We start from the raw sequence: 27322 nt of genomic DNA on the forward strand, positions 1-27322 counted from the left end.
GAGCAAAAAATGGCACAAAAAATATATGGGGGAGCAAAAAATGGCACAAAAATTAGCTTGTGGGGACAAAAAATGTTTGCGGGTGTTTAATAAATAATCGTACACAATTTTAGTAAATGTTTATTTTCCTGAATTCACGTCTTTCGCATTTCGCGTCTTCTGTATTTTCTGTCTCGTCATTTCCCCTACGCACCAAAATCCATAAACTTGGAACGTAGTATCTACAGCTGTTCTGAAATAATGTCATCGCGGACCCTCTGTCCCTAAAATGAGTGATGATGAAGCCGAAACGTCCGATTCGTCGAGATACACTCACGAGCAGAAGATCGTAGCTGCAGTTTGGGTCCACGAGAAGGAGTACAATAACCAAACATGGAAAGATATTAACTCCAATTTCTTGGCGAGATTCAACACTGCACCTCCCAACAGGACGACGTTCTTGAGCTGGGAGAGGAAATTATTCAGTGTGGGAAACGTTGAGGATCGGGAAAAATGTGGAAGACCACTGTCAAGGCTTATGCACGTGCCGTACGTGAGAGCGTCCTTGAAAGAGGCTCCGGATTTATCGCTGAGGGAAAGGTCGAAGTTGTTGGGATTGCCCAGAACAACACTCTTGAAAATTATCAGAGATGACCTCAATATGGAGTTTGAGGTGGAGGAGGACGGAACCTCCAACTTGAAGAGGAGGCATGCGCCCTATGGTGGAGGGAAGTGGAAGAAGAAGGCCACCGCGGAGGCGCAGGGCACGTGCAAGGGGGAGGAAGCGGCCTCACGGCAACAAAATGAGAATTGTGATTAAAGATTTTGTATTTTTTTTTGTTTTGTAAATAGAGTAATAATAAATGTTATATTTAAATCATTTTCAGTGCAATGGGATAATTACGGACAGTTAGGTTTGTACGGAAGAAATTTGTATGCTGTAATAATATATTTGAAAAAAAAGTTGGGTCCTTTTGTTACACATCACCTCAAAAGTATAACTGATGTTAAATTTTTATGTATAAATATGTACAAGGTACTGATGTATTCATTTTATTTATGATCTAGACAAGGTCACTTTAAGTTTACTTTGGAGTTCTATGAGTTCATATTTCTATTGCAACTGTAACAGACCAAGTTTGGTTACATGAAACAATAAAAAACGAAAATAAATATAAAATAAATTAATATATTTCAAACAAAAAAAAAGAGAAAAAAACAATCATTCTGTCAGTCGATATGTCCAGATTGTGATAACATGGTCAAAATGCAGAGGCCAAATTTCGTTAAAAGAATAAATAACTAATTTACATAAAAACCAATTTCACTAAAACAGCAACATTTAAACGCAAATAAAAAACAAAAAATCAACTGAATGGAAGGCAAAAATTGAGATTTACGAATTAATATCAAAAATTGTGATCTATGCCAATCGTATACACATTCAGAGATTTTTCTTCCATTGGTCCCAAACAGCCAAATTTACCATTTCTGACCATAATGATACGGCAAAACAATTAAGAGAAGATAAATAATTAAAAAAGAAACAACCTTTTCTGCATAACCTGCCGCCAAGGACATCTGATTGAATAAATCTCCGCGTTTTGTTTCAAATTTCGACCTTTGATTCGAGAGATCATCAGAAAAGATTGCAATAAATATAGCACCACATAAATCAACAATGTGCAAAGGGAGTTTCAAGTTTGTAACCAAACTTTGTTCTGCACATTTAAGTAAATTTTCACTACAATTCAGTATCGTAAAACGTGTTAAAGTTTTGAGATCAACCTTCAGCTTTGATAAAACTGGATGAGTAGGAGTTTGAGGAAAAAAAGTCACGTCATAGTGAAACTTTACTTAGTGATGAGTGCTAATACGTCGATCACTCTGGAAGAAAACTAAGCTTTAAGATTTTCTGCCAGCATTGATAAATAATGCAACAACAATTATAGGTACAAAATTATACATATCAATTTGATTTTGTTTTGTAAATGGCCTTAATGAAAATACTTACGATACAAATAAAATAATTTAAAATTTATAAAATATGATACAAGATTTACATACATGTTACATATGCACACTTAGCCTACAATATATATGCAAAAATAACAATGACTAATATTTATTAATTTAACATCCACAACCACGTGAGATGCAAAGTTTGATTCACTAGGCCTCTAGATTAGCGTTGTACAAATATAGCAGATGTAGTAAATATATAACTTTAGCATACAGTATTTACAAAAAAATATACACTATGTACGTGGAATTTCCTATCATTGTAAAAATATTATTATAGTACTGCACCCTAAGTCAGTTAACTAGAAACGACATCAAAAGTCATATAATATGTAGGATCACTCAATTGTTCTAGTCAACATTAAACCAATCTAACCGGCAAATATGCCCTAAGTAAATGATTAAATAAGTCAACTCTACTCTAATATAATCTGTAGGTAAAATGTAAAAAGTGTATATTCTGTCCAAGTAACAAGCTGGTTCCATTGACATTGAAATTGACTCAGTGCTTCTTTGGCATACATTTATCTTATTTACAAACGTCATTGGTCAATTCTAACTCTCATTCAACCTTTTTATCCCTTCGCGAATGTACCTCACCAGGTCTATCAGCGAGCTGTGCATCGTCAGAGGCTTGCACAGCCTATCCAAGTCGATAAAGAAATCTGGAACGACAACACAACATGTACCCCACCTTCACCCAGCCAGGGTCGGATTATTGTTTGCAGGGCCCACATAAACCACCAACATAATCCGGGCCCCCTTGCCTCAACAATCCGACACTGCCCCCAACTCCCCGAGCCACCCACCTGTGTGTTTGCCCTTGATGACGAGCGCATCGGCCGTATCCCACAGATCCTGACAAGACAGAAGATATGTGAAATTCTGGTTCTGCTTGTACATGGCGTTGTAAATATTTTGAGGAATCCACACGTGAGCGCCCCCACTTTGTGCGTGCGTTGATGGAACAGGTGGCGGCACGTTGCTGCCCCTCGCCGCCAACTCACCACTGCTATAGCCGGACGACTGGCTGCCCACCGAACCCACAGAACCGGCAGGAGACGGCGTCGGTGACATGGGCGACGGTGTACCCTGGCCTTGCTGGGTCTGCTGCTCTGGGGGGATCGCAACGGCCTGAAACCACATTCCCACCCATTCATTTTTCCCCCTTTTGCATCATTTTCGTTGCGGAAAATTCAATGACAGCCAAATGTCAAATTTCGATTAGAGATGGGCACGTAACGTCGAAGATTTGGAACATTTAAATTTATTTTCTTTGCGTTTTTGCTCCAAAAACACCGGCACATGCGACGATTCAATATAATCTTTAAATGTGGTCATAAGATTGTTTTTTTATTGTTTAAATTGCGTAATTGTCAATTACTTTCCCACCTCTATTGAAAAGAGAGGGCACGTTTGGTGCCGATTTTTAAATGTTTTATTTGGGGCTTTGGAGGTCTTTTTGGCTAAAATAAACGTGCCTATTCTGTGGAGTTTTGATTCAATTTTCGTTTTTAATTGGCGTTTTGTTTCCGCAAGATTGTTAATTACTGACCTTGTTGTTGAAATATTCGCTGAGGACCTTCTGGTAGTCCTTCGCTTCGTGCTTCTTCATCTTGAATAGTTTATAATAAAGAAGCGCTTGGCACCGATAACTGCAAAAATCGTCAGTCAATACCGTAATTGGTAGGTGTGTTTATTTGAAATTACCTTAACACAGCGAGCTTGTTGTGCTTCGAAGACGCGTTATGTTGACTTCGAAATTTCGAAGTGATGTACCTAAAATGGTTACATGAGTCACCGCTTTCTCGTTAAATTATTAACGTAGTTACCTTATTAACGATAATGTGTCTTTATACATTGTGAAACAGGCGTTTTCTGTAACCCTTGTGAGTTCCATGGCGTTGCCCGTTAGTAAGAAGAAAAGTACAGCCTCCAGGTACAGCATACACTGTTTTGTTGTATCAGTCTCTTTATCAGCTAAGTGCTTCAAACGAGTCGCATCGCTCAGGTACTGACTTTGAGCTCTGCAAATCACATACGAACTGATATACGACAAACATTAATAGGTTTCACAGAAAAAAGCCACAAAAACTACAACGCAAACTAAACTAAACTAACCAACGGCCCAGTCGATCATTACACAATCAAGCCTATCACAGTTAAAAAATTAGCGAAAGACGCTATTACGAAGTGCGATTATATTCATTTTATTACACATTATCTAACAGTCTAGGCGATATATCTCCGTTCTGGAAACTCAATATTTTTCCTATATGTAAATGTAGTCTCAACAAATAAATCGAATAATAAAAACTAAACAAAATCCATTTCCTTACCTGTCGTAGCACTTTCGAAGTCGTGCTAGAATGTAATAGCTTTCTGTAGCTTAATATTCTATTCTAATTCTAATACGACAAAATGATTTTGTCCCTTTGTTATGGAAAGTTTTTTGTACCACTTTCTAAAAATTAAATTTTGGTAGTATCACATTTTTCACGAAATGTGAAGTGTTTCAATAAATTTCGCACTGATAACCGTTTTATCGTGAAAAATATCCTCGTAGTTTTGAATTTTTATTGGTGTAATATTTTTAGCAACTATGATAGTTGATTTGATGCCTTTTTAGCCCTTAAAAACCGACAATAATAAAACTTGATCAAGTTGTAAAAAGAGTTTCAATTATGCAATAAATGACAATCATTTTAATTAATATGAATGATTATGACAGGATATTTACGATCTTCTTAAATAAAAACCGGCCGCAAATTTATTAATTGCTAATTGCGCCTTTTAGTCATTAAATGTGAAATCACTTCAATTTCTAATCGGCGACTCTGCTTCGATTTTTTGTGCTGTGGTAGGAACGAACCTTATTTATGTCATTTGCACAATCTCCATTCCGCACAATTTAAATAAATCTTTTTTCGATGGCGAATTACATTGTCACCTCACCCTGTCGTAAATTAGATACGGCAAATAAACCAAATATAGAAATAGAAAACGATAAAGATCATTTCAGGACAGAATAAGACGTCATTTTTTCCTCTCGATACGTTCTTTACGACAGCTGAATACTGCCAGCGCTCACCGGAAAATATTGAATCAGATATATTCCTCGGAGGCCAAGTTGACCTAAATTCGAGCATCGCGGAATTTTAATCGTTGATCGACTGAACCGCCCAAATTCGTGCATTTTTTCCTTACCTCTCTTCGCACTCTAGGGGCTCGTCGGGCTTCTCAAAGTACGAATGATACTCCCTGGTACTTTGCGACTTGTTTTTGTCGACGGGCGAGATCACCTGCCGACTTCTGCTACCTTCCCGCTCGTGATTGGTCGGTGGTGCATTCGTCAGACTGATATTATCACTTTGTGATCTGGGATAGATTTCGTCGTCTTTTCGCCGTTTCATCTTGTGATTCTCCCGATCTTTGCGATGCTCCAGTTTCTTGCTACTGTGCGACAAGTTGCTGACCGTCGACAGCGACGAAATCGAGCTCGAACTGTTCCGCCGCTTTCGCTTCTTCGACTTGTGCTTCAATTCGGCCAAATCCGAATCCTTCTTCTTACTTTCGTTATCATTATCGCTCAGCTTCTTCTTCTCAAACTCCCGGAAGTAGGGATGTTTCAGCGCTTCGAGCTTGTTTTTGAGGCAAATCACAGCGTTCAAGTCGATGCGATTCAGACCGATTTTGACTTTCATCGAGATTTTCTCGTCATCGAGAGGCTCAGTCTTAATGAATTTGATTGGTTCGGCGCAAGGGGATGCTAGTGGAGGTTTGGCCTCCTTGTGGGGGATTGGTGATAGGAGAGTTGGGTTTGATATGGTCGGCATTGTTTCGTCTTCGACGGGCGAAACGCAGCGTTCGTTTCCGCCGTCGGCGAATATCACATTGACGCCCCCCTTGCCCTTGCCGCCTTTCCCGCCCTTGCCGCCGCCTTTGCCGCCCCCTTTGCCGCCCTCGGAGTCGCGCTTCGGAGTGAACAGCTTGCGTAGAGTGTCGCTCTTGTTTTTGTCTTTGATCGGTTTCGTCTCCTCGACTTTATTCACCGGGGATTTGGCTAGAATGTTCGTGTCGCTGTCCGAGGACCGGCTGCGACTCCTTGAACTCAGACTTCGTTGTAAGCGCTTGGAAGGGCCCGAATCGCTGTCGCTCGAATCGGTCGTTGTGGGAAGAGTTGCGGCGCTTTTGTGATGTGGGTTTGACGTTCTTCCTTTCCGCCGGAAGACCTCCTTCTTGGGGGAGTCGTTCTTCTTGGAGCTTTCCGACTCGCTCCTCTGTCTTGGTTTCAGTTTGTTCTTGTTCTTCTTGCCCCAATCGTCGTCCGAGTCGTTTTTGATGGCGGGCCTTTTGATTTTGTCCTCGAATGGTTTTGGGATTTTCTTTGGTGATTCGTACTTTCGGTACCGTGAGTCTGAGTCGGAGCTGCTCGAAGCGTCACGTTTCGAGATTGTTCTCCGTCGGACCGGCCTTTTGTCCACGTTGTCTTCTTCGTCGGAACTGCTCGGGTGTGAGGGTCGGGGTTTTGGTGGTCGTCCCCTTTTTCGCGGTTTCTTGTCGGATCCACTCACAGCCGGTTTGATTTTTCTGGGACGTCCGCGACTCTGTTTGGGTTTGACTAACTGTTCGGGCGATTTATGAGGCAAAGGTGATAGACGTTTTTTGATAATATTGGCACTGTTATTGTCCGAATCACTACACGAATCCACTGATTTAGTCCGAGGACTGGCACGTCGCACCGGTTTCGGTTTTTTCGTCCGTTCGGCATCGTCACTGTCACTTTCCGAATTTTTGGTAACTGATTGTATTATGGTATGTTTGCGTCTTTTCGTGCGTCTTTCCGTCACACTATCGTCCGAATCGGAGAAACTCGACAAGAGGGGCACCGTTGCCGAGGCCAGTGCCTCGGCAACCACACTGTCTAGATCTTTCGTCGAATCACTGGCGTCCGACTCTTCGGTAACTTTTTTCTTGTCGACGGCCAAAGGGAGCATGCTGGAGGTGAGCGGCGACGTTTGTACTTTCGGTGAGAGAACGGAGTCCGCTTTGGCGTTGTTCTGGTCGATGACCAAATACGAACCAAGGTTCCATCGCTTCTTGTCTTTTTCTTCGGGCGGAGGCGGCGAAGACGGTCCCGTTTCGGCAGGTACTACGTTTGATTTGCTCGGATTCGACGAAGTCACGTTGTCTTCGGCCGAATCGTCGCTGCTCGAGTCGCTCTCTGATCCCGAATCCGAGCCCGAATCGCTCGACGAAGACCCAGCCGGATCTGCCGGTTCCGGCGGATACTCCATCTTGGAGAAACTACCAACGGCCGGAGTCGCACCCAGCGGAGAAACCATCCTGCTCGAAACACACTTATGTTACTACAACACTCGACTATGACCTCAAACACTTACTTTTCTACTGGTAACTTGGAAGATTGCTTTTGATCGTCATCGCTGTCATCTGACAGATTTAGATCATCTCGTAAGTCACTGCAACAACAATACCCAATCAACACCTGTGCGCTAAGCCAAATGTCAAGGATGCAAAACTCGGGACTCATTCCGAAAGAATTAATTCGAACGATGGAATCGTTTGAATTGAGTGTTTAAAGTCGATGACGACGTTATCTGCCGGTGTATTTTTACGGTTTCTTATCTCTTCACATTCGTTCGTTCCGGCCACCCACATATTGCACGCGATGCGGTAAAAATTGTCGGTTTCAACGACGCCATGTTGAATATCACGTATACGACGTTAAAATATTACGCTCATCGCGACCGATAAACCGATCGATAGTCCAACCTGCACTTTTAATAACCAATTGTCCCTATTACCCTGCTAGTTTCTAATTTTGAGTAATAACTTTAAATTAGTGATTCGTCTGACGGGCGGCGCATTTTCAAAATTTCGCCGTTGGGAGCGAAACGGGCGAAGATCCCGTCGTCTCGTGTCCACACAATCGAGCAGGAATCTGTGTTTGTCGACTTCCCGACGATAAATCTATGAATTTATCGTCGGTAGCAAGACAATGGCCGATCACAAGCTACCATTTTCCTTCATAGCTTATAATCGAAGAGTCTGAGCTAAGTGGCATCTTGAGCACGCGAAGCTACCAGACAAGTTGCTACTAATGAGTCGCTGCTGATCGGTTAGTCGGACGGAGGCAATTAATGTGAAGGTGTTCGTTGCATACTTACGTTGACGGGCGTGGAGCTGCGACTTTTTCGCGTTCTGAAACAGAGAAAAGGCGAATTTAGTATTTTTCGTTTCGCATGATCGTTATTATAATAGTGAGCAGTAGCTGGCCACCTGTTAGCGAGCCGCGAACACCTGCAGTCAGGTGGTCTAATGAAGTGGATAGGAAACACAGAGTGTTATTATGTGGCGCGAACAAAGAGATTAACGTCGGGACGCTCCCGATGACTCGAAAAATGATCAATAAGGAAGATTAGGGAAAAAACGCCTCAACCAGCTGGCCAAACCACAAACAGGAAGAGTACTTAAATAACTTCAGGGTTAATTTACGACTGTCTCAATACATCGTCCCTCGAAAACAACTGGCTTTAACTTCGAATTTAACGACTCGGGTTGAAATATGAAACCACCTGAATTATTCAGGAGATTTCGAAGATCTGGATATCGTGTGCCCGAGTGCGCTTTTCTTTAATTCATACTCCCAATACAAAACTTTGCCAATAGGAGTTCATTAACCACAACTAAACGACAATGCACAGTTACGGAACCGACGAGTTTTGATATTTTTGGAAGTATTCGACGCGTTTTAAAACTGTAATTTCTTGGAACATCACGCAAATTTGACGCCAATTTATCCCAGGCCAGTATAATAATCTAACGAATTATGGATGCATGGATGCTTCTGAAAATAATTTAAAGCCAAATTAAATAAACCGACTAAACTTCCTATGAAGGTAATTGTAATACGAGTCCGAGACCTTATCCGGCTCATGTTTGTGTAAATTGCTTATTAACATCATCTCCCATCGTTGAGGTAAACCTCATTTATCCATCGGACAAGCGAAATGATGTTGTTTTATGGTAATATTACCGACATAACTTATGTCGCAAATGATCGACTGCGTTCATTCATCCGAGACATTGCGCCAATTTCGACACCACCTGTAGATGTGTTCCGGACAGGAAGGCGACCGTTGCAAAATTCAAGAAATTTTACTCGTGGCTTGCATACATAAATAAATCATTAAGTAGATGGCTGATAATATTCAAAACGTTTCAAACGGCCAGTGTCGTCTATTATATCATACAAAAACAATACTTTTCCAAAAATCACATCAATAATAACCTTCCATCTATTTTCTCACTCTCTTGGAATCAAAACCGAAACCCATTATCGCTTTTTATTTCTTGATCTTATTATAAACATTGACATTTTAAAGATAGTATATTAAAAAATTCTTATCTTGTTTTTAATTCAAATTTAATACTCGTTTCTCACTTATTTCATTGACTTGATTAGTTGTAAAATTTTATTTTTAAATTGAATCATAGGTGGCTGTGGTGTTGTAGAATAGCTCATTTTATTTCTTAAATGAAATAACTTTAATTTTTAGCATTTTTATTTATAGTTAAGCATGGAACAATATTGAATTTTTGAGAAAGTACAATTAATAATGAAATAATTATTAGGAGAATTTGTTACCGCTTTTTATTTCTCGATCTTATTATAAACATTGACATTTTAAAGATAGTATATTAAAAAATTCTTATCTTGTTTTTAATTCAAATTTAATACTTGTTTCTCACTTATTTCATTGACTTGATTAGTTGTAAAATTTTATTTTTAAATTGAATCATAGGTGGCTGTGGTGTTGTAGAATAGCTCATTTTATTTCTTAAATGAAATAACTTTAATTTTTAGCATTTTTATTTATAGTTAAGCATGGAACAATATTGAATTTTTGAGAAAGTACAATTAATAATGAAATAATTATTAGGAGAATTTGTTACCGCTTTTTATTTCTCGATCTTATTATAAACATTGACATTTTAAAGATAGTATATTAAAAAATTCTTATCTTGTTTTTAATTCAAATTTAATACTTGTTTCTCACTTATTTCATTGACTTGATTAGTTGTAAAATTTTATTTTTAAATTGAATCATAGGTGGCTGTGGTGTTGTAGAATAGCTCATTTTATTTCTTAAATGAAATAACTTTAATTTTTAGCATTTTTATTTATAGTTAAGCATGGAACAATATTGAATTTTTTGGAAAGTACAATTAATAATGAAATAATTATCAAGTGAATTTGTTTGCTATTAATTTCTATTAAACATGAATAAACATTATATAGGGTGATTTCAAAAAAACAGAAGGCGCTATTGAACTTTTGTCTATGGCCCGATTTAAAAAAATAAAAAAAAAAATCAAATGGCCCTTACTGTAGTATAAGCCGATGCTTTCAAGTTTTTTTTTTAAATGTCAGTAGGTATATTTTTGGACTATTTTAAGTTCAAAACAATATTTTTCTTTATATATTTTAAAAGACATTTTTTTATGGGAACATGTGTAATGTGATCCATTTTTACCAAAAACTATTGCTCAAAAAAATAACTCTGAGAAAATTAATAAAAAATCTAGTAGCATAGTATCAAATAAGACAATGTTATTATTGTCATGACAAAAAGTAGCAAAAAAAATATTGCCAAATTGTATTAAATTTGCGTACTTGGAACATATTGGTCAACTATTAAAATCATTATTTTAAAGAAAAAGTATACTTGCAACTAGAATATTTTAACGCCAATAATTTTTATTGACATCATGCAACTTGATTTTATTATCTTTTATTAATTATTTTCCAATCATCCAGTATATATAAAAAATTTTCTAGGGCCCTATAGCCCACACTGACACTGGACACGACTCACTTGAAATCCCGAAAAAATCCACTTTATAATTCGACCACCACAATGTCGTGCACTTTATCTAGACTCTAGAGGCAGCTGTAGGAAATAATTTGATGTCATTCGGTGGTGTTGTCGGACACACCTGCACGTGAGGGTTTAGTTTCGATCACCGTCATATGCAAACAACGTAATTATAATGAAAAAGTCTTTAATGCTCCTTCCTGCTGTTTTAGCATAATTTGAAAAAGGTGTCCACTCCCCGGTACGTCAAACAACGCCACATTGTATAAGTTTTTATAACGGCCCTTGTATTGAATGATCCGACCGTTGAAAGAAGAAGTCCCGAACAAAAGAACTCCCGCCGTACATTAACCCCGAAATCTTGTATTTTTTCGTCGAAATTCGGTACCGAACCCGGTGGTACAGCAACTCCCAACCGTTCCAATTAGTTCGGGTACCTATCGGTGCGACCGCGCCATCGGCGACATGTTGTGTCAACAACCCGCGCTCGGCGGAAGAAGCCTCGCACCGACGGAAACAAAGAAAACCAGGACGGTACCGTAGACCCACCGTTTCGAACTCAGCATAGCAGTACCGCCTTCGGTACTCGGTGCGCAGTGCGTTCGCGCGCACCCATGTGCCACTCGCGCCACACAAAGGCCCACCAAAACAAGAGCAAAACACCGAAAACAATCACGTTTCACTCGGTTTTTCACCGATAGCGACGGCGACGCCTCCGTCAGACGGCCTCCATTACGTAACGGCCGTCAGGCACGTCTACTTGACTCGTGAACGGTCCGCAAACTGCACTCTCTTAGAACGTGTGTGCATTCGGTTGCACCGGCGTCGCGCACCCCCTGCGCCCCCCCGTGAGACTACCCCGAACGTGGAGCGGGAACGTGCGTTTCTATGACGACTACGCACAGCACGCGCTTCGAATTAGGGCACTGGGCATCGGAGGCGGCGTAGATTGTCTAATTAATTCATTTGTTTCACAGGGCGGGAGGTTTGAAATTTTTAACGCGATCGCATAATTAACACCAATTTACCGACCTTTCCGGTTGCGTTTTTTGCCACGAAAATCATTCCCCGTCAAGTGTAAATAATCAAGTCATTTAAATAATTGCCGCGTAATCTCGGAGCATTATAGGGATTATGAACGGAAGATTGTATAAGAAATAACGCAAAAAATCCTATTTTAATGAAGACAATCTAGGTTCGTTTTACCTTTGCTTCTGGAATTGATGCGCAACAAGCAGTGCTTTAAATGTCACTTTATTTTCTATTCTCTAATTCTGTTGTAAGTTTAAATAAAAACATGGTCAAGAACGTAAAGTTTATTTTTTTCAACGGGCATATAGTTTTAATTACATTGGTACCATTGGTAATAATTTTAATAAAAAAAGTTCTGGTTTGTTTATTTTAATAACGTGAGCAAAACAATCTGGAGACGAAAAGTGTTTGCATAACATTTTTTAGCATAAAAGTGACTAAAACGCAAAATAATCATGAATAAAAGAGAATGGAATTAAATAAATGTCAGCTGTAGAGCATTTGACGAACAAATGAAAAAGTAACAATTTTGAAACTAAAGCTGAAGAATGAATCACTTTCTGTTTTAAAACACAAAGTAGTGATAGTGATAGTTTATCTATCCTCAGGTATTTGATAATAACAAGTTCAAAGGACAAAAATACATCGAAAATCCATAAATGTTTTAAATTTTGCCCAAACTTCATACAAAGGAGGTTCAGCAAAACAGTATATTTTAACGAAATATCTAGAGGCAAAAACAAAATAAGCATTATTTTTTTCTTCTTTTAGTTTTAAAATTGACAGCACATCCTAGATAAATCCAAGATAAATGAAATTTTAAAAAATTGCAACATTTCTTTGTAACAGTAATGAAAATGATTAGGTATTAATATATTTCTACAAGTGAGTGAACAGTGCGCTTGAACATCCCTTTTTAAACCTAATCTAAAACTATAACACCCCATTTAACCCCATCGGGAGGTAATTAACTATACAGATTTGCACTGTCACGTAGATTACGTAAGTATGCAAAATTTCAATGCATTCGGACAACAGGAATCGTCTTAAGTTTGGATCGGAAAATATGAAACAGACAGACAGATAACAGAGCAAGTTATAAAATCTTTTAAGAACTAACAAAATTTGTAGCCATGGAGAGTTGGCATAAATTTTTTCATCAAATTTTGACTTGGGAAAGTCCGATTGAGAAATAAATCGAGTCTCATAAGAACATGACTAGTAACTTCAACACTTTTCATACTTATTATTCTCTTTTAGTTGATTGGTTTTCTTGGGATAGAATAAATTACAAAATCAAAACACCGCTGTCTATGACTGAATCCAGTAAAGATTGAAGAAAATTCAAAAATCGGGATTTAATATTTAGTCTGTTGACTAAAACATCGGAAAAGATTCAAAATTGCAGTTTCTATTTTTGTAAATATTTGGTATTTTAAGTATTGGAATTGATTTGAACGTGTTAATAGCCGTCCATCTGGGCAAGTGCGGCACTTGTGACTCACGCCTGAGGAAAAACATCTGTATCTCGGTAGTCTGTATTTGCCTGTTGAACTGTCACTTCTGACATTTGATATAACAGTATTCATGGCAAGGCTGACATAAGTACGAACAACTTTTCCAGAAGTCATGGCAGACTAAACGAAAAAATGGTTTCGGTCTTATGGTCTAATAAATCGCGCAAAAATCGTCCGAGTCGATTACCTTTATGTAAATCGAGTGATGTCAATTACAAAAGGTATTGGTCACATGACGCACAAATACACGTTTAATTCACCTTCACATGAAATGACGCACTTTGTTTAGACTCGACGAGATAAAAATCGAATTGTTCGGTACCGGAGGAGGGTCGGAGCAGTGTTAGATTTTCGGCCGAACTACGAAGCAATGGTCGCATTGCTATGTATACGACGAAACACATTATTTATTTATGGCAAGAATTAATGACTGTACGGAATCAAGGTTAGACGTAGTCGGGGATAATTCAACGCAACTACATACAACACACTACTGCTCGAAAAACTATGCAAATGAACTACTTACTCTTCGGTGCAGACGGCGTTGGCGTAGACTCCGTCAACTGTAATACAGAACAGAAAAAAAATTATATTGCTATCACGCCATGTAATTTATTAATAAACAGATCGATAAACACAAAACAATGTGGATTCTGGTCCCCGACACCAATTATTACCGCTGATAACACGTCATCGTCCTGCCAAGGGCGGTCACGTGACAAGGCAAGGATAATTAATCGAATCGCATCGGCAATTAGTCTAGAATTTGACGCACTCACCTTGGTAAAAACAGGACTGAAGGTAAACTTATTATCGGGCTCTTTCCTGGGAGTTGCAGCGATGGCAGTGAGCGGACGTCGAACTTCGATCATTTCCTGCAAAAACAACAGGTTTTGGGCAATCCAGATTCTGGTAATGCGTGTAATGGCTTTCGTTAAATTATCGCTCTCCCGAATTGCATACAGGGTTTTCCCCCGAAAATCCTGCCCATTTAATATTGATTTATCACTTTTCTTATGTCGTCTTCTAATGATCAATAATTTCGTCACGTAGAGTTGTGAATCAATGTTTTACTTAAACCGACTCACTAGCGACTTCCTTTTAAGTGGCGAAATAATTGCGCAAGTCGGATCATACATGAAATAGTGTCACAGTTACCTTGAAAATGTTCTCCATATCTGTATTGGGTGTAGCGGAAGGCAAAGGTTCCCTCGGGCCAGCCGGAGGTCCTTGATTCTGCAACAAGACAACATGTTGGTGCATTTATGTCCCCATTGAAACATCCATTACACACTAACGAGGATGTAAACTGACATTTGCCGAGATTTCGATTTCGCCGATCGATCGTCGCTTCTTTCTTTTTTTTGTCAAGAGATCATAAAACCTGCGAGAATAATTTATGGATTTGCGGTGGTAACTTCTCGGAGTTGATGCGCCGGTCAGATATTTTATTTTATTGAACGGCAAATTGACTGAATGTGAACAAGCAATTTAGAGAGACCGTCCGGCTAAGGGACGGGCAATAAATCGTCGGATCGGAGACTCATAAACCGATAAATCTTCGCCAGTAGCGCCACTCTCTTTCGCCCGCATCCGATTTCGAATTGTAGGCGAGATAGCGGTGTTTACTCACCTGTTCGAACGTAGTATTGCGGGGATGATTGCGTGCGCCACTGTTGTGTAACCTGGAGGAGTTGCTGGACGGCAAGAGCGGCGCCGACGAGTTCGGCGACGACTGGGGCGGACCCTTCGCCGGAAGGATCCCGTTGGACCTACGCAAACACCCAAACATTTAGAAACAATTCGCTATTTTCGATGTGCAGGAGATTCCCGATTATCCGCAAAATGTGGGGTCGAAAACCTGCAATACCACAAAACACACTCAACATTGCATCATTACGCGCATAATTCCGAACGTTATGAAAACCTACAAATTATATTATGCATTTGTTGAAGATGAAAAATGTATTAAATCGTTCAGACACAAAAAGCTGGTCAGTCACGCCCAAAAATTGGGAAGTGTGTTTTTACACAAGGTTCAAAGATTCTTTACTTCAAACAATTAAATAATAACACGCAATTCCCCACACATCCGGATAATCAAAAATCAACTGCAATGACTTGATCTCTTTACCAAACCTTCGTCCTTTTACGTACACACCGTAACAGAAAAGACAAACAATTTACTTTGATTATTTAAGAAAATTATGCGAAAACAAACGGAAAAAATCGTAGAAGACAGACATCGCCTCAGAAATCAAACGACACAATCTACAAACACTACAAAAAAGAGAGCTACACACGAAAATAACCATACAAGCCTTGGATTTTCTGGACAGACAGCAAATCTGGCGTGTTGACAGCACAGTTCATGAAAATTTCGCTCGCTTTGCACACATTTGGATGTATGATGAAAGAGCGAAATACCTGTGATTTGTGATGCCGCTGCCGTGTTTGACCGGTTGACCTGGATATCCGCCTCTGCCTTCGTAGGGCGGCTTCCCGTCGGCCGGCTTCACGTATCCGCCTCTTTGATGCTGGTGATGTATCTGGTGGTGATGTGGTTTCTTGAATTCGGGACGAGATTCTGGTGAGGGTTGGAGCCTCGACGACACCGCCGCCGAGGCAAGATTCGACATGAACGGATTATGCCTCGAGCTCGGCCCGTTGGGCACGCCGGGACTTGGCGGGACGCCATCGACGCCGATGAGGTCCTTCTGGTCCAGGAACGGCCGCAGTCGCTGGAAGTCGCCGAGCTTGCTCTGGATCTGCTGCGTGACGGGGTCCGAAGAGGACGGGTTCACCTGAAGACAACGACCTTCATCAGCATTCTATGCACAAACGTGGAGAGTTTCTATTACGAGCGAGTGTACCGACGTTTACTCCGCGGAAACGGCTCAATAACTCACCGGATTTAAATTAATTGTAAACAGTGGCGGGATTTTTCCCGTCTTCCAGGATTAATTAAATTCTTTTTCCTTTAGAGGAGCGCGACAAGGCCGAAGTAGTTAACTAACTTGTAGACCGCAGTCATGAAAATTATTACCGGGATAAAGCAACAAAGCTCGAGAAGGGCGGCGTTCAAGTTTATGCCGCGCTCGAGATAATCATCGGCCAATTTGAATTATACCCCGCTTTTTGCACAAAAATTAATCCGTTGGCAAACGCTCAAAACCGCATAAACAACTCACTGGCTGCCAGGAATGGATTTAAGCTACTTGTTCCAAACGACACGTGTGAGAAGAGTGAGTCTTATCGGGTTTTTGTACAGAACGGACTCACTCGTCGCCACTTTTCTCACGTAATTTATGGCTCGCCTCGGATGACTTTCCAGAGACGAAATGAGTCCGTTAAAGGTAACGTAACTAGTTTCCCATGCAACAGTTTATATCTCCAGCCGGGAAAAAATAAACTCGACCTTTGGTGCCATCATCGCAACACCCGATCAAAAATTCTCTGCAGTAATAACTGGATGGAACAGCAGAAAGCTCCGTTTTGTAATTAGCCCGAATGAGCGAGGGTGGAATGCAGCGTCTGCTTTGACCTTTTGCCGTCCGGGGGTGTTCGTTAAATTCTCAGTAATGCAAACATTCGGGTCTATACGTGGGAGATAATTTCGGCCCGAAAGCACCAGGACAAACAGGAAGCTACGAGGAACAACGTGCGGTCACGACGTCAGGAACCCTCCTCTCGCGAACGATTTATTTATTTATACTGACGAACCGAGCAAATTAGATCGAAGCGAGGAATAAATTTGTATTGAGGTTGGCTCAGGTAAGTAACTTTCGAGATTAACTTCTTTACCGTTTGTCTTACGAGAGAAATAGACGAGTTGCTTGCGAGCGAAGGTCTATCCAAGTTGTAAAATTTACAAAAAGAGTTGTAATACACGTTCTTCCACTATAAAGACAAGTTTTGTTTTCAGCCGGTACTAGCTCGTGTGCACGTGGTTGAATATGAGCTAGACTTTGCCAATTCGGCCACCGAAAATCATATTCTCGTTACCTTTTCCGCATTTTCCCTTCTCTCTCGTTTTTTTAACAAGCGATAGCACTCCACGAAATGTAAGATCGGCCCGAAGGTCTGGCACCGGACGTGTTCGGAATCACGTTCTTCCGTTCGTTCCATTGTTACATTTTCCACTTTGTATGCGCTACCTTATGCAGTTTATGTAACATTCGTTTCGTATATTTGTCGCCTAATAAAATGAAATTTCCTTGCTAAAACCGATTCTCCCGGAATAAACGGCTAATCGGCCGCTCTTTTTTTGGCGCGCGAACTTTATGTTTTCGTTAATAATCCTGTTGACACTGATTTTATGTAGTGGTACATTCGCGGCGTATTAAATTACCGAAAGTCAAGCCACATTGTACGTTTCTAATATCGACTGTGTAAATAATCGAGGATTTCGTTTTATTGGCCGACATTCTTTGGCGCTTGTTAAGCTAAACAAGCGCGACTCGGCGAAATTTTCAATCGCGCAAAAACTGTTGATCAAATCAGGCTCTGGCTGTCGGTAAAGTTCAGATTAAAATAAAACAATAGTTAATCGAATCAACCCCACATTGTGTTTCATAAACGGGGGATGAACTCTATAAGAGATATGTCACGGGTCACTGACGCACCCATTCAGGTTTATTTATACACGGCACGCCATATCGACGCTACTAAAGTGAAAATTTCGCCATGATTGCCACCATTTTAATCAATGTCGGCTGTTCCCCTCTCTAGTTATTTTAAAAGTTGTTGCATGGTCGGTTATCTAAACAGAAAAAGAATAAGGTCTCCGGGAAAAGTCGCAGTGAATTATGGATTTAGTCGACGAAGAAAACGTCGGCGATGATATCGACCGCAAAACATTGCAGACCCTTTTGATTTTATCATATTTATAGAAAGCAATTTGCCGGGAGGTGGAACTCCATTTGGCGAGATTATCGGTTTGTTGTTACTTAATTCACCAAAATTACTTTATTTACACTAAGTGTCCTGTTTAGCGGATGTTTGTGTCATTCCTTATCAGCGTGAAAAAATAGACGTTATTTCACCTCCCTTGTGAATTCGTCAATAAGCAAATGACGTCGTCCGATCGTCATGCAAATGCGAAAAAGGAAAAACACAACACAAAAATCGGTCCATCGCATGAAAGCCGCCACAATCCTCGCCTGAAAAATCTGTAAAATAACGCGCGAGTCCTTTGATAAATTGATCGCGATCCACCTGGGAAATAAACAGGGGGATTGTAATTCGCCAACACCGTACAAAGTTTTAATGAAATTACTAAAGCATCACGTGGTCGCTTCTCTCTCTTTCCCTATGCATGCAATAAGTGACCGCACAAGAACGATTATCTTCAATTTAGCTTTAGCGGAAATCGAAATCATCGAGTGTGTTCGATCGGATCGGTGATGATCACATGGATCATAGGCGATGTTATGATACAAGATTACAAGCTAGTAATATTTCACAATAAATTCAATTTTTTGAAACTGTTGCTGCAGCGCCGGAAAACTGTTAATGTAATTCTGTTCTCGTTAAAATTTTAATCAGCTAACGAGGTAAAATAAATCATTCCATTAGGTCGGTACGAGTTGCATTGTTCCGTAAGCCGGTATAAACTCCATTGTTAATTGGTTGGCCAAAGTATTAGCAAAATACTGTGATTAAAATGGACAAATGAAAGCACAATTTTTATGGAAAATTAATTTAGCAAAGAGGGCGCGAAATAAATTAAATAAGACAAGTCAAAGGTCCCAAGCACTAGCACAAATACGGCTTCTGAATCTCGTTTCATTTGACATTCGCTGCCACGTTCGTTATTTTCTAGTGCTAACCTTCAATTTATGGCTTTTTATTGTAAATTTACCGAGCTATTAAGCTTTATTAATTAGTGTGTTAATGTGTGTGCGATTTGAAAATCGTCTTTTATACCAAAGCCCCCAGAACTAATCAATTCCCCAATTTGCTAGCGGGGCGTAACGTTTGTAATTATGTTATCCACCTAGTTTCATCACGAAACGAAATGAACAATAATAAAATCCCAAGACGTCTCAACCGCTTAATCGAGACACGACAATTTAGCAAAAATTCCGATTGTTGTGACGACACAACCTTGAAAAGATCTAAATAAAACGATAATAAGAACCTAATTCTACCAACGGAACAAAAATATAAAGTAGGTTGCGCGTATCACGCTCGACAAATAAACAAGTAATTTAGCAAGTTATTGATTATTTATTTGCTGCAAGTGGCAGGCAAACCGCCTCTGTGTCAACCATCAATGAATAACATCATTTTAATTCAGTTCTTGAGAAAAAACGTCCGATTGTGCAAGTCGTGTCGCCAGAGATGACGTTTTCCGTACATGACCTTCGACAGGATCTAAATAAAACGATAACAAGAAGTTAATTCCATGACGGAAACTGGCAAATAACGAGCGATCATTGTTCGAAATCAATTCATTTCTTGTCGGCTTTCGCCACGTGAGAGGCAAACCTAAGATTTGATTGCGTCCGAAAGCCTGTTGCCGGGGTTACCGTGACGCCGTCGAAAGCATCCGCAGGAGCGCCGATTACGTATGCGCTTTGCCTTCGCAGACGTCGATAATCGTCGCGACGCTCTTTTCGCAGACGACCGAATTTATGCAAAATTCCGGGGACGCTCCTCCCCTCGTGCCCGTTTAATTGCGCGATTCAACACGTAGATATCTGTCTATACACACTCACACACAGCGAACATTACAAAAATAAATGACCTTCAATTCGCGAAGCAACAAATAAAACGTTAGCTAATGCGAAGGTTGCAGGCAATTTCGCTCGGCGACGGCAATTTACTCTGCAGTTATGAATAATGAATTGCGTTTGAGAGGAGAAGATGCGCCACGATTGTGTTCGGAGGGTGATCTCTGATTGAGATTGAAACGATCGACCGTTTGCATGGCGAGATTCTGTCGAGTTGAGTGTTTCTTGATTGAATGTGTGTAGCGACGGCCACTTCCTTAAAGAATCCAAGGCGATACGAGCCGAGCCGGAAATACTACTTGCTCTGGTGCAACGCCAGCTTTTCTACCTTTTTCTTTTAGGCAAATGAGATCCATCACGTGCGAACATTGAACCAGTTTCGCTGTCTCAATTCAAAGCGCTTCGCAGCTTTGAAGCACCACTCACATCCGAGCAATAAAAGTCAGATAATTAAGTAATTCGGGCAAGGGTTCATAATCTGATTACTTAAAATAGCAGAAGTTCTTGGAACTTGTAAAACATGAATCAAAATTTTTCAAGTAAATACAAAGGAACTGCAAATAAAGCAATACAACGTTCACATGGATAAATGTCAATTGCCAAGCTAACCAACATTTACTGTTTCAAAATGGCCATTATGTGTTTATATTCGCTATTGAGATTTAGAAGTAAAACAGATAGTTAACTTTTCCCATTAAACAAGTAGAAACTACATTTTAGTCAGTAAACAATGAAATAAAAGTAAAAGTCAAGTTGATGTTAAATTCCCCGCTTTATCAGTAATTTGAAAATAAGTGCCTTTTATTACAAGATCTAAATCTAAATGCAACAAAAAAGAACTGTATGAAAAGATCGGAGAATACAGAAAAGAAAATTGCAAACAAATGTAGTTTTCCACGAGAATTTATTTAATACTCTACCGATTTCAAAGATTTTAATTTTAGCTTGGACACTATGTGAGAAAACAAGCCTGTGTGTAATATTAACGAGCAAAAAACAGTAACCAAATTATTGTCATAAGTATTTATACTGAAACTACGGATATCTAAAGGCTAGGATATGACCCGACGTATAAATAAAACGTTCCCATCCTCGATAGTTCCGTTAACAGCGTCAGAGAGCGCAATTATTCCATTACCGTCTAAGTTTTCAGAGCAATGAATTTAAAAAAGTGATTGTATTTGTATAATGGTTAACACATAGCAAACAAAAAAAATACAGGCAGATAGAGCAATAAATTCTCAATAGTAAGACATAATAATGATACAAAAATTTTATCGTAAACTTTATTAAAAAAAAAACTTTCACCAATTTGCACTCTACCCCATATTTATCAAAACGCTGCGAATACCGTTACAACTGCAAGAAAAATGCTGGGAAAAAAGTTGTAGAGAACTAAATTCTCTACAAAAAAGTCAGCGAGAGCATATTCTTATCTTCAATCATTTAGGCCCCAAAGTCGTTCAAAGGCGCTCAAGCGACAGATTTGCTACATTTTGCCGGTGGTCAAGTATTGGGAAGTTAATTTATACCTAAACTGTTGAAGATAGAAATATGGTGTTGCGGACTTTTTTGTAGAAAATTTAATTCTTTACAACTTTGTTCTTTACATTTTTTTTGTATCTTCAACTGTATTCGTAGCGTCTTGAAAAATACTGGACGAAGCGCAAATTTTAAATACTATTTTTTCTCATGTTTCTTATAAAAATTTTAGTCGTCAGTTTGTCTTTTAAGAGTCTCTCTTGAATAGTTGATTTAAAACAATTTTTTTTGGATTTCGTGCATCATTTCGCCTCCTAAGTTATAGTCCTCCGTAGTTGAAACAAAAAAAGCATATGTAGGAAGGAAAGCCGTCTTATGCGATGTAACTGTAAATGAGCAAATTATGCAGAAAATTGCAGGATATCACCATAAATTTATCTGAATTAACAATTTTGAAAATGGTAACTATTTGTTTTTCAAAACCTCTACTTGATTAACACATAACTCGCTACATTTTTATGAGTGGAAAGCATGAAATTAACGAATAACAAACTAATGAGTTACTGGAATGCTATCAAATCCACAGCAAAGCAAGAACCGCAAATTTGAAAATCTTGGCTTAGTATTACTGTCTTTAATCTGTAGCGTCTTGGAGAAATTTAAATTTATTAAAACCCGAAAAACCAGACAACCGTCTAAAGCAATATTATGAAAAGCCCGAGTCAAATTTACTCCCGTCCAAACAAAGCTGTTTTGCCTTCCAACAAATTTAGCCGTTATTACACATCTTGCCATTCATCAAATCCGCTCCTCGCGAAATCGCTGCATTTCGATGTTGGAGAAATAGTACATAAGCGCATTAGCCTCAATACCACCGAAAAATAAACAATATCGTTTCTGTGAAGTTAAATGAGGTAAAAGATTCGAAAACAAACAACAATGGCCTCCTCCACCTCCACAAACTTCTCCTCATCGAATCGATAATACAGAGAAGAGTCGCTTAGCACGTTGTTTTGCACGCGGCGTCCGAAAGCGCCCCCACTTTTATTTGACAGGACCAACAACTCGCATCCAAGATAAATTAATACAAGAGGGTCGGTCAATATTTTGGAAAAAATTTGCTCGCGGGTAACAAACGACCCCAAACTTTAAACAGAGCAATTACATTACCGAAACTTTCCACGTATTACGTCGCACAGCGCCTAAACGCCCCATAATAAAACCGGCTGGGGTTTGCGGATTGCGCCAAATTTAATTGCTCTAATTTCGCATGCTGGCTTAACGTGACGTAATTAGTTATCCATAACGTAAATATCGACGTGAGCGTCCGAAAAACGCACAACTGGGGTCGAATTTATTGAGAGGAAACACGCCACGGCGGAAACACCCCGCACACGCATCACGCGAAATGTTTACGTTTAAATTAAGACTCATGACAAATTGAGGATGCGAGCATAAAATTAAGCAAGAAGACTTGTCTGTCGCCCGAGGCGAGCATTTCCCCAAGTCAGACTGCCGATCGATCTCCGTTAATTGCATTTTTCAGGCGTTTAATTTTGTAATTGCTCGTTATGATGAGAAAATACAGATTCGACTCGATCAAGTTTAAATTTAGACTCTTTGAAAATAGGAGAGAAAAGTTCGTTGGTTGTAAACATGTTTACGCTTTTTGTAACAATTGCAACTGAAGGATTTCAAATATCGGAAAATTATTTTCTTAATGAACTTCAACTTTCTCCGCGTTAATTGAGAAAGTCGGCGATTACCATGCGAATGCGCCAACTGAATTACGCGAAAAATACGACAAATACCAGAAAACCGAGCCACTCTTTCATTACAATTAATTTACATTACTTGTCCTACTCCTTTTATGGCCCAAATTCAATTCCTATTCAAGTAATTCGCCGATTTATTACGCGCTCTCTCACCGGGATGAGATGAATGAATGATTCAAGGGGAATTTTTTACAACTTCCGCGCCGTTACCGGAATATTTTATTCAAATTGACAAAAAGTTTAATTAAAAAAATACGAAATGACCCCATTTACATTTTATTGTACAGACTGTTTTAATGGTTGTTGGTCAAATCGCGCAAATGACTATTGTAGTTGTCAAAACTTTTAACAATTAATTCTTAATATTTTGCATTGTTCCGCAAAGTTGTTAGGAATCTGTGCTTTTTATTTTCGTGCTTCTTTGTATTGCGAGTTCCGATATTATTGAGTTTGAGGCCTTTTGCGGTATTTTAAGCGGCACACAACATCAGGATACCCAATATTCTGTTAAAAACTGTTAAAAAACCATTTTCATAATTTTTGCAGAAAACAAAGTCTTTCAATGAATTTTATTTTCTCAATATTTTTTCAAGTCCCGTGTAGCAACCTGCCTGCCATTTGCAGAAAATAAAGTTTGTCAAAAGGACTTTCGAAAAAAATAGTGAACCCACAAATATTTATTGAATTTTTTGGTTTTCTCAAAATTTTGGTATTGGCTTGCTTCGACCTTTTTGATGGGCGAATCATACGTGAAATTTTTCTGATTTTTGTTGATAACAAAGCTCTTCAAAAGAGCGAACCGACAATCACTCTTTAGAACCACCGTGATTTTTTTTGTTTTTTCAAAACACCTTATTATCACACTTAATAGAGGAGAGTAATTAAATATGGGCTATGGTAGCTATTTTTTTTTATTTTTGGGTTTGAAAATAAAAAAATACTATTTGAAAATCAAATTTTTTATTTATAATTTTAATATAAATTATTTATCAAAATTGAGCATTAAACAAAATTGCAATTTTGGTGCTAAATATGAAACAGTCACTAAATACAGGCTTTCAGTGTCATTCCGATTTTCTCGATTTTTACAGAAAACAAAGCTTGTATCAAAAGAGATTTAGACCATAAAAAGATGGTGGACCAACAAAACTCCTAACACATTGATATATTTAAATTAAATTAATTTGCAATAATATGTGTAAAAATCTTGAGGTAATTGATCATTACCTACTGCGCGATAAGATAAAGTCTTACCGAAACATACTGTGCCAGACATTGCATTTTCAGTAAACAACAGACATAAACCGTTCAAAAAGCTCAAAAATTTCTCTTTGGCATTTTCGGTATGCAACTTGTAAACATAAACACCGCATTTAAGATATAGCCAGTCGAATGGAAACCTTTCTTATCAAACAACCTCATCTAATCTGATTAATAGTAACAGTAAATGGTGCACAAAATCAATCCCAATTCGATAAAAAAACAAATTTTTTAATCATTTCATGCAACAGGCATAGTGCCAACATTTGAGAATGAGTCAAACGTTTCAGAACTCCAAATATCCTGCGGGAAATTTGAGGAGAGTTGCATTTATTTAATTGGCTTTTGTAATTTTCCATCATGAAATAAAACGCTGATGAGTCAAAAACCGCGGAAAGTCCAATAAAACCGATCTGTTATAAATCTCTGAAGAAAAAGGGGAGCATCCGATTTGATGGAAACGTAAAATTTCCCCCTATAAACACGTCGGAAAAATCTTCAATAAACCCTCTCCCAAATCGGGAACCTCGCCTAATCCCCATTTCTAAGAGCAACGTCCTTGACGTGCGAAACTGAAAATACATCTCGATTCGCGTGGGAGGGCTGCATCATCCACACCAGACGATAATGTGTACCGGGGTCAGTGTAATAGTACTCAACTCCTTATTACATAATTTCCGAAAAGTGCGGTCGTCTAACGCTAAATGCGACACTGCTTTCGACTTACCCTAACGGGTGCTCCAAACAGAAAGGTCCCTTGATCGTCCACTTGCGAAGTCATCTGGGCCCGGGCCTGCCTCTCCCGCTCTCGCAGGCGGTCTCTCTCCACGCTGCAATAGAAACAAACACTCAACAAGTGCAATAAAACACAAGAGGCAACCGACGAACACACGGACACACACACACGACGGCACGGAAAGCGCACAGAGGGCGTACCTCCGAACAACTCACTACATATTATCGCCGAGGGATGGTTTTTTCCCCGCAGGAATTACGTTTTAATCCGGGAGCCGAGGACTTGCTTTAACACTTTTCACACAGACTCGGTGCCAAATAACTTTGTGTGTCAGACTTGGAGCCATGACGCGAACGATCCGACGTCACATTCTCGTTAACGAGAGGAGGAAGGAGGTGTGCGCGGGCCGGACTCCCAGAGGCGGCTCGTGCACAACACAACAACACGACAACAAAATTATGTGCCACCAAATCTACTCAAGCAAACAACACTCAAATCAACGGCCTCGGCGAGCATTTTTTCATTCATTCGACTGCAAACCATTCAATTGTGGCCCCGGTGGGGCGCCCCTGGCCGATGTACACCGTACCGCACATACACGGTACGCGTGACCCACCACTATCTTCGAGAAATACAGATAATGAACAATGTTTTCGACAACAAATCATAACATACGTGAGAGTTATGTGGAGGGGTCATTATCTTCCAAAGCGTAATTCACCTAATAATACGGCTTTGCCTACACATTCGTACAACCGGATATGAAAAAATGATAAAATTAACAAAATCTCGCGCGTCCCACCGGAAGATATAAGAATATTTCAAGAACAAACCACTTAAAAAATTTGTACAATGTGTTCAAAAATGGTTGTTGATGGTTGATTTTTGTTGTTGTGTATTTGTCACGTCGACGGCAAATTTTTTTGACCAAGATTTTTTGAAAAATAATCTTGGTCAAAACCGCATCTCGGTATTGTCTTTTGTTTTCGATTTATAAACAAAAGTTGACATTTTAGCGAAATCTTCAAAAATTCATATCTTCCTTATTACATATAAAAGATATACATTTGAAACAAAGACATTATAAATGCACTTTTTTACGAAGAATTTAGTAATGTTATCAGCAATTCATTTTAACCGTTCGTTAAAGTGTAATAACATAAAGTTGTATTTTTTAAATAGGAATCATAGTTGGCTATGATATTTTCGAAAAGCTTATTTTTTTCTGAACTGAAAACAATATAAATACAGTTTGATATTTTTATATACTTTTGATAAAAAATATATTTAAAACATTTTAAAATAGTTGGCCATGGAAAAATTATTTCACGTTAAAGGTGTGAATAATATAGAAAATTTGTGAACGGTTATTAAAGAAATAAATGTGAAATTATCAAAATAAGCTATGTTAAATTTATTTTCAATTGAACAAATAAACTAACTATTTGATGACGCTTTTTTATGATTTAGTAAAGTGCAATGAAGGTGATGTTGATAATGTTATGTATTTTTTTACCGCAGATGGGATTTGATTTTGGTGTTTGGATTAATACTTTTTTGTAAAATAAAATTTTATTTACAAGCAATCATACAATTAATAATTTTTTTCTTTTTGCCAACATTTCATGTTTAATAGAAAATAGAATGACAATGTAAGCTTGCCATTTTAAATCTAAAAACAAATAATTTTTATTAATAGCAAAAATTTGATCTAACAATTATTTATTATGATGTTTTTGAATTAATTATTGTTTAAAAAATCATTAAATTATAATTACTTGTTGAGTAATACATTTTTCATAGTTTGAATTAAAAATTCAAAAATTTTTCATGGCCTACTATAAAAAAAGTGAAATGTTTTTTGTTATTAATTTAATAATAA

At 38.8% G+C, this 27322-nt stretch overlaps 1 protein-coding gene across 1 annotated transcript; it reads right to left on the minus strand.

The window, feature by feature from the left end:
- Positions 1–1148: 1148 nt before the first annotated feature.
- On the minus strand, positions 1149–26051 carry lilli (lilliputian). The gene is made up of 15 exons (XM_064358860.1): positions 25981–26051; positions 25432–25534; positions 15878–16254; positions 15084–15222; positions 14609–14686; positions 14230–14325; positions 13977–14013; positions 8190–8223; positions 7404–7481; positions 5209–7347; positions 3834–4046; positions 3712–3780; positions 3557–3656; positions 2811–3135; positions 1149–2666 (listed from the first exon to the last, which is right to left on the minus strand). The coding sequence occupies exons 1-15, from the start codon at positions 26034–26036 to the stop codon at positions 2557–2559; spliced, it is 3954 nt and encodes a 1317-aa protein (XP_064214930.1). The 5' UTR covers positions 26037–26051; the 3' UTR covers positions 1149–2556.
- Between the last annotated feature and the right edge of the window lie 1271 nt (positions 26052–27322).

This window comes from Tribolium castaneum, chromosome 9 (assembly GCF_031307605.1).
Source record: "Tribolium castaneum strain GA2 chromosome 9, icTriCast1.1, whole genome shotgun sequence".
Lineage (NCBI taxonomy): Eukaryota > Metazoa > Arthropoda > Insecta > Coleoptera > Tenebrionidae > Tribolium > Tribolium castaneum.